The sequence below is a fragment of the Falco punctatus genome, assembly GCF_963210335.1.
Source record: "Falco punctatus genome assembly, chromosome: 1".
Taxonomy (NCBI): domain Eukaryota; kingdom Metazoa; phylum Chordata; class Aves; order Falconiformes; family Falconidae; genus Falco; species Falco punctatus.
The window spans coordinates 68903920-68917457 of NC_137580.1; the positions used below are offsets into that span (position 1 = coordinate 68903920).

At 37.7% G+C, this 13538-nt stretch overlaps 1 protein-coding gene across 2 annotated transcripts in view; it reads left to right on the forward strand.

Annotated features, from left to right (window-relative positions):
• TBCK (TBC1 domain containing kinase) overlaps positions 1 to 13029 on the forward strand; it is a 117810-nt gene extending 104781 nt beyond the window's left edge. For both annotated transcript variants that reach the window (XM_080374031.1, XM_080374032.1), the window contains exons 25-26: positions 282 to 441; positions 12377 to 13029. In XM_080374031.1, coding sequence (XP_080230157.1) covers positions 282 to 441; positions 12377 to 12487 — 271 coding nt within the window. In that variant the 3' untranslated portion in view covers positions 12488 to 13029. The remainder of the gene's footprint in view (positions 1 to 281; positions 442 to 12376) is intronic.
• The last annotated feature ends 509 nt before the right edge of the window (positions 13030 to 13538 follow it).

The window sequence follows — 13538 nt, forward strand, 5'->3', positions numbered from 1 at the left end:
CACTAAGCGTTTCATTTAGCAGGTCAGTTTCTGTAGTGGTGTGCTATGTCCTTTATGAAACAACTCTTCTGTCCTTTTTTTTTTCTGTGTAGTGTCAGAAGTTATTTTCTCTATATGACTAAATAGTAAATGAGGCTTGTCAAAATATACTAGCACAAAAGACCAACACTGTTGTATCGTGACAGCCGGGGTGAAGAGCAGGTTCATCCTACAGCAGGTTCATCCTACAGGCTACCACAGATGTCTCTGCCTTTCAAATGTCCTTAACTGATCTTCCTAAGCTTTAACCGTGGCCACATTTCTGGCAGCATCAATGTTCCATTTGCGTCAGCATTTACTGCAGAAGGGGATCTTGTCCAGTGCCCAGCAACTGCCATGCTCCAGAGCTTTAGAGGAAGAGTTGTGGTGATTGTCGGAAATGCAGTGAAGAACACAGCTGCCGTAAGTATATTGCTATAACATATATGTTTATTTTTAGAAATACAGCAATGGCATGAATACAGACAGTAGTAAATAAACGCTAGTCTAGATAATTCAGATTAGCAACTTTGGGTATGATGACAGGATTTAGGGTGATTTTGTTGTTGTTCTTTTCTGCTTCTAGACAAAGACATATTTCTCTTCAAGTAATCAGCATCTGAGACAGTTGAAGTTTTGAAATGAAATTATTTAACATTACCTTTTTCAGGTTTAAAATCTTTTTTGGCATGTCATAGAAGTGACATCAGCACTTCTAATGTGCATCAGTAATACCTGGTTTTCAAAACTGACTGGCATTTAATTTCTGTGGTGTTAAGTGCACACAAGGTAAGTGGAGTGGGGACAGATGTGTTATGAAGTCCAAAGGAAATAAGATATAATTCATATTCTAAGTAATAAAAACCAATCTATTAATTAGGGGTTTTTAGAATAACTTAGCTCATGCAGTTGTGCTCAGTGAAGTGCAGAAATATTCCTACTGTTAACTTCTGTTTGATTCTTCACTAGACAGAATATTCAGACTCGCCTGTTCCTTTTTATAACTAAATAATTGATGTCGTGGACCAGCAGTATAATTCTTTTGCTGTTCTTCTCTCAGGTGAAGGAAAGTAATCTTTGGGGGGTGGTTTTTGAGGGTTCTTTTGGTTGGATTTTGTTGGGTTTTTTTTCAAGACCTACCCTTAAGTATGGTATACTGTTAGTTCACCACAGTTTCTTAAGCCTGTTTTACTCCAGGGGCATGAACTATAATCCTGATATGACAAGGAGGTCTATGAACCATTAAAAGGTCTTTGTCATGGACAGCAGAAGCATCAGCATGACATGTTGCAGTTTTTTATACATCTAGGGAGTTGTAAGTAGTGTGAGAAATCCCTTTCATTAACTTGTGTTTCATCATTTAGAAAATCAACTTGTGATATGTATCGTGTCTTAAGTAGTAACAGAGGTGGCATAAAGGAGACTGTATAGCATATCTCAGATAGTTTCAGTCAGTGAATATCTAGCTTTGTGCGTAAGATCCGGGTAAGTTCATGAGAAGTATTTCAACATGAAATCAATCAACTTGAATAATCACAATAACTGACTAAATGCTGAATGTGTATATTCTCCCCCTCAAAGGAGTAAATGCAAAATGCATTAAATGCTAAGAGCCAAATGGAGGTGATTTAAATGGTGCTTTACACATTTGATGGTGGGTTACGCAGCTGCTTTTAACAATTACATTTTAAAACACCAAACATCCCAATTTATCCCAGTAAGAGCCTAACCATTCACTAACCTCCTGAGGAATAGGAACAGGAAAAAAAGTGCTTTGATATTCACTAATGAGTGTCTTTATGGGAGATATCCCACATACTTCCAAGTCATTTTCTGGGAGCTGTTTTCCAGGAACAGGCAGAAATGTTTTATCTGAAACAAAGGAGCACTGTAAGTATTCTGTCTAAAACAGAACAAAGAAACAAGTGTCTGAAGGAAAGAAAGGGCAGAGGTTTACAGTGCAAATTCTGTGTTACACCATAGCTAAGAAGATACAATTTTCTCCTGTCATGTAGTGACACTTCTGCAAACTGAGATTATTTTTTTAAACATTTTGTTAAGTGAAAATTGAATGTTTGCTTTGCAGTGCAGCTAAAGAAAACTTGCAGTGTGCTTAGTAAGTGCAAGTACTTCAGTCATGTGAGAAGGTGCTGCCTTATCCTCTAAGCGCAGACTTTATGCAACTGAGACAATGTTGACCTGGTTTACCTGGAATTGTCAATATTATAGGTTTCCCTAAAAGAGAAATGGTGCTTTGTCTCTTTATTTGCTTTTAGAGTTCTTGGTAGTCTAACTAAAGAGTGTAGAGTTTTAAATAGTAGCAAAATACTGGATTGACCAGTCTGACCACAAATTAAACTGGAGCCTAAATGCTAGTAGGGACTCACCACCTCTGTCACACCTTAAAGTACATAAAAAACCAACCTAAATTTGACTGTGGTGATAAAATTCCTTTGTTTTGTGGATTATTTTTTTAAGGCCAATTCAGTTTTACTCTGTGTGGCTACATAGAACTGTCTGCCAGTATTAATTAACTTAACTAGTCCAAAACTATGTAGTTTAAGGCTTGAGAAGAACAAGAGCTGTTACTTTTTGAATTTTACTAGGTAATCCAATCATTTGAAAAGTTGCAAAAGTGAATGTGTGGAAACAAAACCAGTTTTATCCAAAGAAATGTTATAAGAAGTTCAGCTTAAAATATATTTTTTTCTAAACAGAGTTATGTATTTCCAACTGGAAAGGAATGACCCACAAACCGTAGCATCCACCATAAAGGAGATTTTTCAGAAGTGTTTACTAATATTTACTCTGTTAAAAATACAGAGATTAGTACTGTTAGATGTTCGGTTTAAATTTCTACAAGACTGAGAAAGTTGGGGTAAGTGTGAAAACCTGATTATTTATGGTGCTGTTTGTAATTAGAAGATTGACTCTTTCAACTGCATTTTGTATTAGTAGCCTACTTGGCATCATTTAAATAAATTAAATTTTTTTTAAAAAAAAGGCAAAGTTGAAGGTACTGAACAGACATGTAGAAAAAGCCTTTTTCCCCTTTTCACACTTTTTTTTTATCTTTTGTATTTGATTTGGTGCCAGATGATAAAACATTTAAATTGGCAAGAAAATGCTGTCTAGAACTCGATAGGTGAGAGGGAAAACTGAAAACTTTGCCACAGCACTGTTGCAGCAGGAGGCAAAGGAAGCTAGCTGTGCAGCAGGCTTCAGCAGAGCTCTGGCTCTAGTCTTAGGACAGAATTAAAACAGGGTTATCCTGCTTGTTAAGCCATTTAATTTGCTCATGCTAAAAGTTAAATGAATAGATTGGCTGGTGTACAAGAGCCTTACTGAATGTGCCATTCACAGCATAAAGGTATTGTAAAGAGGCGCTTGCACTGGACATGGTGTGGTGGTGCTTGGCTCACACTTCTCTGCAGACTGGTTCCCACTTTGCGCCAGCCTTTCTTCTCCTGAGGGATTCTGGGCACTTGTTTACAGAGCAGATACTTGTTTGTCTTTGAAACAGCAAGAAACCTCTACATAAAAGTCATTATGCTGGAGCTAATCAATCAGATTCTGTTTTGATTTTTAACTTTTAAATATGTTAAGTGCAGCATCTTTTAAATGAATTAATTTCTCCTTTCCCACATCCATTGATAGATATATACCTTGCAAATTCCAGTATGGGCAAGGGATCATTACAGTTGGGAGTACAATAGTTAAATATGCAACGAGTGCCTAACTGTAGCTTCTTTTTTGTTTTTCTTTTTTGGTTTTTTTTTATTTTTGCATTGCAAATAGTATGTCTCCTGATTTTTGTCACTTTCAAAGTCTGAGATACAGCAAGTGCAAAGGTGGATCATAGTTATGCATATGTAGGGTGAGGACTGGTTTGGGTCTGTTTTTTGGAAGGGTGACATTACTTCATATCCTTCCCTCAGCTTTGACGTGCTAAGACATTACCTGTTTCTGTTTCCAATTTTTTTGTCTGTATTACTGCAGTGTTGACTGAAATTAGAACAGGAGAAATACCTTACCTGATATTAACATGCTCCAGTACCTCAATTTTGACAGTGACACACTTCCACTTGTGTGATGTGGTTGTTTAATACATATGTGTTTCCCCAGTGGTTTAATACATGTGTTTTATTGTCAGTTAAATGCTTTAACAGATTAAAGTATACAGGACACTTTAATCTGTTTAATAATTAGCAACTCATTTATTTCTTACCTTGAAAAAAGATAAGCTGTAAGTCAAAGCTTATAAAAACATCTGTCTTTATAGCAGGAAAGTAAATTCTAAATGGTAACTTCTAATTGTTACGCTGATTATTTTTTTCCTGGATAAGTTATGCTGCTATAAATACATTGTCTAGACAATTTCTACAAGTTACTGAAGCAAAGTAATAATTCTTATTGCATCACAGTAGCTAATAGATAAAATATATGAATTATCTCCAAAGCAAAAACAAGCAGTCCCGATTTCTCTATGAGATCTTTCTGACCCTTTTCAAGGCAAGAGGGAGAGGGTCAAGTTCAAGATTCTTTTTGTATAACATATTCTTAGCCTGGAAAAAACAAAAGCTATATGAAATTAACATTTTCTCTCTCTCAGCCCACTGTCAAAAATGCTTTTCTTATATGAAGACTGAGACACATAGGTTACCACTGAATTTGTGTCCAGTTACCACTGAATTTGTGTGATTCTGTTGTCGTCCTCCTCAGGCCTTTTAAAAGGGCCTTGCCAGAGAAGCAAGCCCCTGCATCCTGAAGCTGGTTTCTTTCTATAAACCTGTCTTAAAAACATGGATACCCATGAAATTTCATAGGGTGATCTTAAGATTAGGTGTTGCGTAGAATTATAAAGGGCAGCTGCATTCGTGCTTCTAAAGGCAGATAATGTTTAGTTAGAAGGGCCTAATTGAAACCTCTGGAGTGAAATTAAATAGAAGTTAGGCAATAAACTTCTTGAGATGTTTCCACTTATAAATCTTTTTAGATTCTGTATTTCTGTGTAAATATTCTCTGCAGGAAAGTGATTGAACAAGTAGAATGAAAACTGAGGATGCTTTCTCTTTGTAAGGATGGAGGGGCTCCTTATGATTCCCAGAATGGGCGGGTTTTGTGTTTGTTTTGTTAAGGCATCACCCTCCCTTCCACATTCAGACTCGGAGCCTGCTGGAATCATCAGCCACTTCTTCATTGCCCTTAAAGAGGAAGAGATCAACCTTGTATTTTGAAGCGATTGAAAGGCTTAGTCAGTCAGCAACAATCCTACTGATTGTAACTCTACCCAAGACATGGTCAACTCTTCGTTATTCTGTAAAGTCTATATTACTTTATTTATTATTGTAACATGTATGTATGTTTTCCTTCATCAACAGAAAGTAGCTCAGCTGCTGTTGCCAGTACATTGCTCTTCACATGGCATGAGAAAGACACTTGAGCTGCCAGCCAGGAGTTGTGTTACGCTGTTGTAATTCTGCACCTGTCAGTGGCTTTGGTTAGTTTACACTGAATGCCTCAGGTACAGCAGAGATGACCTAAATATTTACCCCTTTCCAGTTATGACCTAAATATTTCCCCTTTCCAGCTAGGTATGAAAGAGGAAAGGGGGGAAACAAAAGACGGAGGCTCAGGAGCAGAATTTGAGTGTTCCTTTTCCTCATCTGAAGTAGGTGCAAAGGAAAGCAAGCTATTTCTACATCTCCAAATAGGTTACCTTTTCTAATTTTTACTGAAACCTGATAGTTAGAGTCATTGGAAATTTTAGTTGGTGGTTTGATGTAGACGTTGTTTGGCCCATCTGTGTGCCTTACTACACAGAGGTTTGGATGTTTCTGAGATGAGGAATTGCGGAGCCCTCAGCTTCACCTATCAAAATATGCCTGACTTCTGAGAGATCCTGCAAGTAGGATCTCTGCTCTTTTTGATCACCTGGGAGATCTGTAAGGACAGGGAAGATGGGAAACGGTGAACCTGAATCCTGGAGTGGTGCTGTCAGGCTCTAGAGTTTCCTTCAGGCATGTCAGCCTTGGCTGTGGTTATACTGGCTTTGTGGGCTGCACCTCGGAAAGAGTACCCTTGTCCTTGCCTGAGCTTGTATGGATTAGGTTGGTTGCATATCACTCAGGGCCGCTGCATTATAACATAGAATTATCACTTTCTGGGGCTGTTTTTCAGCTCTTTTACATTTTATATTATTTTTATATTTCCTGGTGTGTGTGTGTGTGTATATATATCACAGAGAATCTGATAGTGGTGAGAACTGAAATAGAGATGGTAATGAACTAATAAACGTGTGTTAAAAGTGCAAGAGACTTGTGTAAAGATACTGCCAGCTAGAATGATGTTGGTGAATTTGGCAGTTCCAGTATCAGTACTGCTTGCCTTTTAGCAATGTTGTTTTGCTTTTTTCTAAACTGTATCTGAATCAGCTTCTGAAGAGGACTGGCTGGCTGACTGCTTCAGGAGGGAATGTGTCCATTGTGTAGGAGGTCCAAAGGCTTTTGTCCTGGAGTTCAAGAAGAAACGTTACCAAACTGGCAGTTTGGGTAGTGTTAGTAAAAAGTACTGCAAATGACAATGAAAAGTTTTTCACTGTCAGGTATTTCTTTGAACATTTTTCAACATCTAGGTCAATCTTTAGACTTGAAGAGTGGTAGAATCTTTCAGAAAGACTCATGCTTTCTTTTTTATATTCAAGCCAAATGTTACGCAGCTCTTTTTTTGTTTGTTTCTGTTCACTAACAGCTTTTTCATTTTCTGTTGAATAAAAAAATAGAATAGGGTTGCTTTCTGCATTTTAATTTTATAATCCATCCAACTGTATTGGGTGCATGGAATGTATTTTGGTTAGTACAAATTAGCTGTGTTAGAACAGCTATATCTCTGCAATTGAGTTTTCATTTTCAAATGCTCTCTCTTAGCTGGGTGTTTTTTTAATATATACTTTCTAAGTGCAAAACTAATAGTGCAGGTGTTTAAAACTTTATTTTAAAGTTTATTACTTGGAGAAATTTGAGTGTTTACTCTTACTCTAATTCTCAGTAAAATTTATTCTGAAACCAGCTATTAAATACCTGATTGTGTAGGCTTATTTTGCAATCTTTGCATGTAAGTCCTTTAAGTTACTGCTGTATTTTTGTACTGATTGAAAGTGCTCCTTTTTGGCCAAGTCTGTGTGTAAGGACTTTTTTCCTTGATCTTGTTAGCACAATAAGTTCTATGCTTTTTTTTTAATATTTTTTTTTCATACTATGTGTTTGCACAAGGTTGTGCTTTTTGTGTTTTATACCTCCATTCAGTTGATGCTAATACTGTAAGCATTAACTAGGCACTGTTTTGATATGGGGGCTTTAGGTGCCTATTTGTCCCTTAGTGTTAAAATGTCATTTCATGTTCCTAGAACCCTTTAATGTAAGAAGCAGCTGACTAAAAGTAATCTTGTGTGCTGGGTCTTTGTGGCATATGGAAAGTGTTGTTTAAATAGCTCTAGACTGATCAGCCTGGCTATGGTGTGCTTTCAGAGTGGTGAACTCTTGACTGAAATCATACTGCAAAACAGACTGCAGCTCCTGAAAGGTTTGTGTAGCGTGTGTTTACAAATGAAAAACTAATAATAATTTTGTGGCAATGGATGTATACTACAAAAATTGGTTGATATTTCTCCTCCAGCTTCTAAAGTATCTCCTTTTTTTCTGGCTGTTCCAGAGTATGATATGAACATTTACACCTTGGTAAGATTTGTCATAGCAGTCTTTTGGTATTCTGGTACAGTATGTTATTCCTCCTTCCCTTCCAACTTGCCCTTTAATTACAACCTGTCACAAGAATGTCTGTGAAAGTGAATAATGTGTACATAGCAACCTGATGGCTAGCCCAAAGGGTGCTGGGAGCAATGCTGCTCAAGCTATTGTGTTACTAGACTCTTTGCTGTACACAGTCTAAAAATGTGGCATCCCTGGTGTAATTCATTCAGCACTCTTGAAAGCTGTGATTTTACTGCTTGGAACAGCGTAGTAGAAACATTTTGATAAATGCTGTGATGTGCAGATTATTAAGGTTCTTGATGGTACTTAAAGGAGCAGTCCTGTTTTGCTGTCTGTATTGAGAACCAATACAGGGTAAAATGTTTAATATTTGCCTAGATTTTGTGATGTATTTATTGTGATCTTGTCTGTCTTTGAGAGCCTGACTTGTATCTGCATGAGTCTTAGCTGACTGCTTTCAAATGCAAATTACAGTTTTCTGGCTCAGTTATCCTCACCAGGAAGGGTGTTTTGTCTGGAATCGATTGATGCATTACTTAATAGAAGAACAGTATTTCCAAAATGTTCACCAAAGCTGTCACATAGTCATTAAACAAGTTGCTCATGTATTGATACTTTCATAGGTAATATTTGCTGTGAAAGTAGCAAGAGGAAATGCAATTTAAGTGCTAGGTGTGGCCAGTAAAAACACAGTAACTGAACTTGGGAAGTGCATTTTGAGGAAAGGCCACTTGCAGCAGAAAGGAAGAAACTTAGTCTTGTAGCATCCCTTTAATCCTCTACCTCAGATAAGTGTAACTGTTTCCTGCAGGTAATGTTGTCTAAATGAAAACAGAAGCATTACGGGAGGATTGTGATCCATTGGTGGTGTGGGAAAACAGATATATCTCAGAAGTAATATCAACACAAACATTTGATAAATTTGAAAAAGTATAATCACCTTATAAATGACAGAGGTTCATTTCTATTTAAAATCAACCTGTATAATGGAAATTTAATTGCACACTACTTTTATATGTTTTAATAAACCTCTTTAAAATGTAGGTGATTTACAGGTTACTAAGGATGACATAACCCATTTGCTTATCTCCTTGCCATGTTATTTTCTGTCTTAAGAGCACCTCAGTAAATTCAGGTATTTATTGGACTACACATTACTTATTCATGTGCTCATTACTAAACTTCTAGTTGACACTTTATGATAGCATTTATAAAGGAAATAGAGCCCATGTGTGAAATCCAAGGTGGCAGTTTCTGCTGTAGAAAGTCTGCGGCATTAATTCAGAAGAGCACCTTGGGCTTTTTTTGAAGCATGAAATTTTGCTCTTTTTGTATCATTGATTTATTGAACTTTTTAGGAAACATTTCTTTTTTGATCTGTCTTAATTTCTTGAATTTAAGTTACTGGTATTTGAACAGAAATGAAGGTTACACTGGGGAGGAAATATATGTAACTATTTCAAATATCCTTCTATCTCATGCCCCTCCATCAGTGCACATGCCAAAAATAACACTTTCATGTGTTTTGAAAATACTAGCTTCATACAGTGTATTTTGGCAGGGAAAGATACTAAGCCGTGTCTGCAGAAACATGGTGAGCAAGTTCCCATTCTAGTTTGTGATGGATGGATGACTCTGGGAGTAGAAGGCACAGATATACTGAGGAACAGAACTAGAGAAAGTCAAAGCTTTAATTAGGAAGACTGCAAAGCTAGTAAGAGACTACTTCTAAATCTTTACCAAAAGTTATGTTTTTACGTTCAGTGACACAATGTGAGAAGACAGGAGGTGAAACTAGGAATGCCTTTAATCATACCAAATCCTATTACCCTATGAGTTAAGCCTTGACGTCTTTCTTCTTTACTGTGTGGAGACAGATGTATGTGCAAAGGTCTTGGAAGCTGATATTTGGAGTTTGATGGCAGCTCTCAGCTTGTGGCAATATGTATGCCTCTGTGTCCCTGACTTGCAGCTCTAATTCCTACAGTAGTGAGGTATCAATAGTTGTACACTCCCTGCTCACTGGATTTTCCCTGTCCAGGATGTTCAGATCTAATATTTGAACTGTCTGCAGTCTTTCTCACTGAAGCTATGTAGACAACTGCAGACAGTTCTAGGTCAACATAAAAAAAAAAAAAATCATCTTGTGCTTTCTTCCTGACACTTGCTAGCAGCCACAGATTCTGCAGTGCTTGCTTTGCAGGGACCCTGCAAGAAGCAAGAGATTCCTCACCATAAGTTTACAAAGGTACCTCATGTCATATGCAGTGAAGAAAATTTATTTCCAGCCATACCTTGGTTACTGAAGCCATTCTATAATACAGTAGGATACAGGCCTTAATGCTCAAATCCTAAATACAAAGCATTTGTTTGCATATTTTCTTTTCAGATTACATGGAATGGTAGTTATATTATGGCTAGGGCACCCAAAAACTTGGAGCAGAGTTTACAGTTTATTATCAGAAGTGTAAAATTATCAGTAGATGGAGAGTGGAACCTTTCTGCTGACACATGGGACATTGTACTCAGCAAGTAACGTGCTGCTTCCTGCCCATCTGAATGCTTGTTGCTGTTTTTTATTTCTGCCAGCTACAAGCAGCATCGGTGTCCAAGACAGAGTGCTACCCATTAGTCATAGGTGGAGAGCAACATATGAAGTAAAGCTGTCTGGTGGGAGTATTTCACTAGGAATATATACTATTTTTGTAGTTCGTGGTATGCACAGTTGAGTGCTATTTTTGACAGAGAAATATCTTTGTCTCTATTTTACTATACACCACGTCTTTATGGACTGTGATTATAGCAAGAGGAAATTGGACTCTCCTGGTGATGTCTCTGTGCATATTACACCACCTGTATCAGAGAGCCTCTCTCAAATCATGGCATTTACTTTTCTCATGAAAACTGGCATACATATATGGTCTAACTTTACTATGAGCTGGTTTGGTTGGTTGTGGGGATTTTTTAGTTTGATCCTTTGAATCCTGTACTGACTGACCCAAGCTAATGGGGGAAGAGATGACTGAACTTTCTTTTGGTCTTCCTTAAAAAGCAAGTACGTGAAAGAAACATAACAGCCAAAATGTCCTGAATGATCCACGTTGACCTCTTACCCTGCCTCAAGAAGTTTGCAGTGGTTACTGATCATGTACTAGTTGCTCACTCCCTGGTTACATCCATCCTGAAGCACAGAGAGAGGAATGCAGTAGCTGTGTTTGACACATGAGTGGACAGAAATAAATTCCTTGCATATATAAAATCCCTTCAGTGTGAAGCAGAAGTTCTGGCTATGGAAGGAGTTTAAAACTTTGCTGATATGAACTCTTGCATGTTAAAGAGATTATTTCAGTACTTGTACTTGTACTTGATAAAGTAATCATGTAGTACATCTTGTTCTGCCTTAATATCTGTTATACTATCACAGGTAATTAGAGGGAATGTAAATGTAAAAAGAAATCCCATGTACTAAGTTTGGATGGGGTGTCTACTGCTGTTCTTGAGTTGGTAATTTAGTTGTTCATGCAAAGCTAGTTATCTGGACATCGTGCTTGCACAGGGTTCTGCAATAGTATCAGAAATAGTTTTAAAGAGTCAAAAAAGGAATTACAAATGTTTTACATAGCCCATTTGGAAGCACTCGGGGATTTTAGAAATGGTACCGATTTGTCAATCGAGTATAAAGCAACAATCTCAAAGACTGGTGACACGGCAGTCTTTCTCACAGCTATTGGAAATAAAGAAAAACTATTGTAGTTTCTCTCTGATTAATCCATTTTGATGGCTTGCTTTTGAATGTATCGTGATCGGTATTTAAAAGGGAAGTTTCATATGTGATACACAAAATAGTGTTCCTTTGGGTTTGGATTTTGGTATTTGATAACATAATTTTTGCTATTTTGATTTGTTTATTGCTTTTATATACAAAACATAGTTTGTCAGTGTAGCAACTTTTCATTAAGTTGCTACATGGAAACTGCAACTGCTGTGTTTGGTTTATGGAATGAATTAATTGAGGAGAGAGGCTTTCGAGGACTGTGGGTGGGTGTTTGTGGTGGGTTGTGTAGGGGTGTGTGTGCTTGCACTATGTAACCTGCCTGTGGGCAGACTGGGAGGGGGGAGTACACCTACTAGACCACAAATTCTTATCCGACATCTGTGAAAGTCATGTCAGACAAGTTTGACAGGTAAGCAAATGACTATAGCATCAAACTGTGATTCTTGTACACTTGGGAACCTACAGAAAACAGCTGGGAATTAATTAATGCAGAGAAAAATATCTGTTGTTTCGTGCTTTGAGAGGGGTTTCAGTGAGTGCTCTGAGATTAAATAATCCTGTTAGAATGAGGTAAAATCCTGCCTAAAAAGAGATAAATGAAGTTCAGGGTTATCAGTGTGACACTTTCATGTCCATCAAATTCATTGTAGCTGTTTTGAGAGACAAGCCTGGGTTCCTGTGTTAGACTAGTTGGTTCAAAGAACAAACTTTGTCCTATATTTTTTTTCTTTTGTTTAACATGCCTTACTTAACACAAAGTAATTTCGATTTAAGGGCTATAATATGCAGTGTGCTAACAATGTGTCTGTTTCAGTTTGCAGCTCATCTAGTGAAATACAAGTACCCGAGGGTCTGCATCTTAGATGGAGGGATCAACAAGATCAAGCCAACTGGTCTCCTCACTGTTCCTTCTCCACAAATTTAAGTGACTGTAAACACTCAGGACAATCTGTTTGAATAGGAAAGTGTTACTGTACAACCGGGATATCCTGAACCCAAAGGGCATTATGGCATCGTCACTGTACAAGCTATCCTGATGATCAGTGTCTTATCCTGCAGATCTAGAGCACAGGAGCTTTGCATTTATTCTTTGATACAGAGCTTCAATTGGAATGAACTGGAAGCTTCAAGCTTTTTAAGAAACTTCTTTCAGCATTGTTGTAGTGCACAACTAGTTGAGCAAGTCTGAACACAAGAAGAGTAACTCAGCTGGCATTTGGTATCTTACAAATATTTCTGTAGAACAAAATTAACTGGCACTTGACAGCTCTAAGCTGCACTTAAATAGATTACTTTTCAAAAAGTAGTTTACTGTGAACATTGAAAGTAACAAGCTGAAACCGTACCCTGTGAAAAAGTGTGTTCTCTAATATTCCAAAGAATCATTGCTGTGTCTTGTGACCGACCTTCCTTTTGAGAAAGCGTTTTTTCGTCTGGATTGGAAATAAAGATTGGAAGTCACTGTAAGAGCTGCTGTTGAGTCAATCCAAACTGTATCATATCATGCGGAAGTGGAGAAGGCCTACTCCTCTGTGGAGAACTTAACATTCTGTTTCTATGAACACAGCAAATGCAACGATTTCTGAAACAATTACATTTACCAGAAAGGTGGGCTTTTGACAATACCATGTCTTACGACTACAGATCACTTAATCTGCAAATAATAGTGCTTTTCCATTTTAGATGCCCATGCCTTAAAAAGAAACAATGCAATTTGAATTTTCATATGAAAACTTTCTAGAATAATGTCACATGAAGGTGTCGGGGGGGGGGGGGGGGGGGGGGGAGATTTTTCATGACCCCTACTGTTTGACCTGTCTATCGGTGGTCCAGGAAAGCAGAGACCCTTGTGCCCAACCAGTCTGTCAGCATCCCATTATAGGGACCCTTCACTGAACAGTCCTGCTGGATCGGAGGGCAGTTGGACTGACTTGTTCCAGGAAAACAGGCCAACAGCATAAAGGGGACCCCTCAGC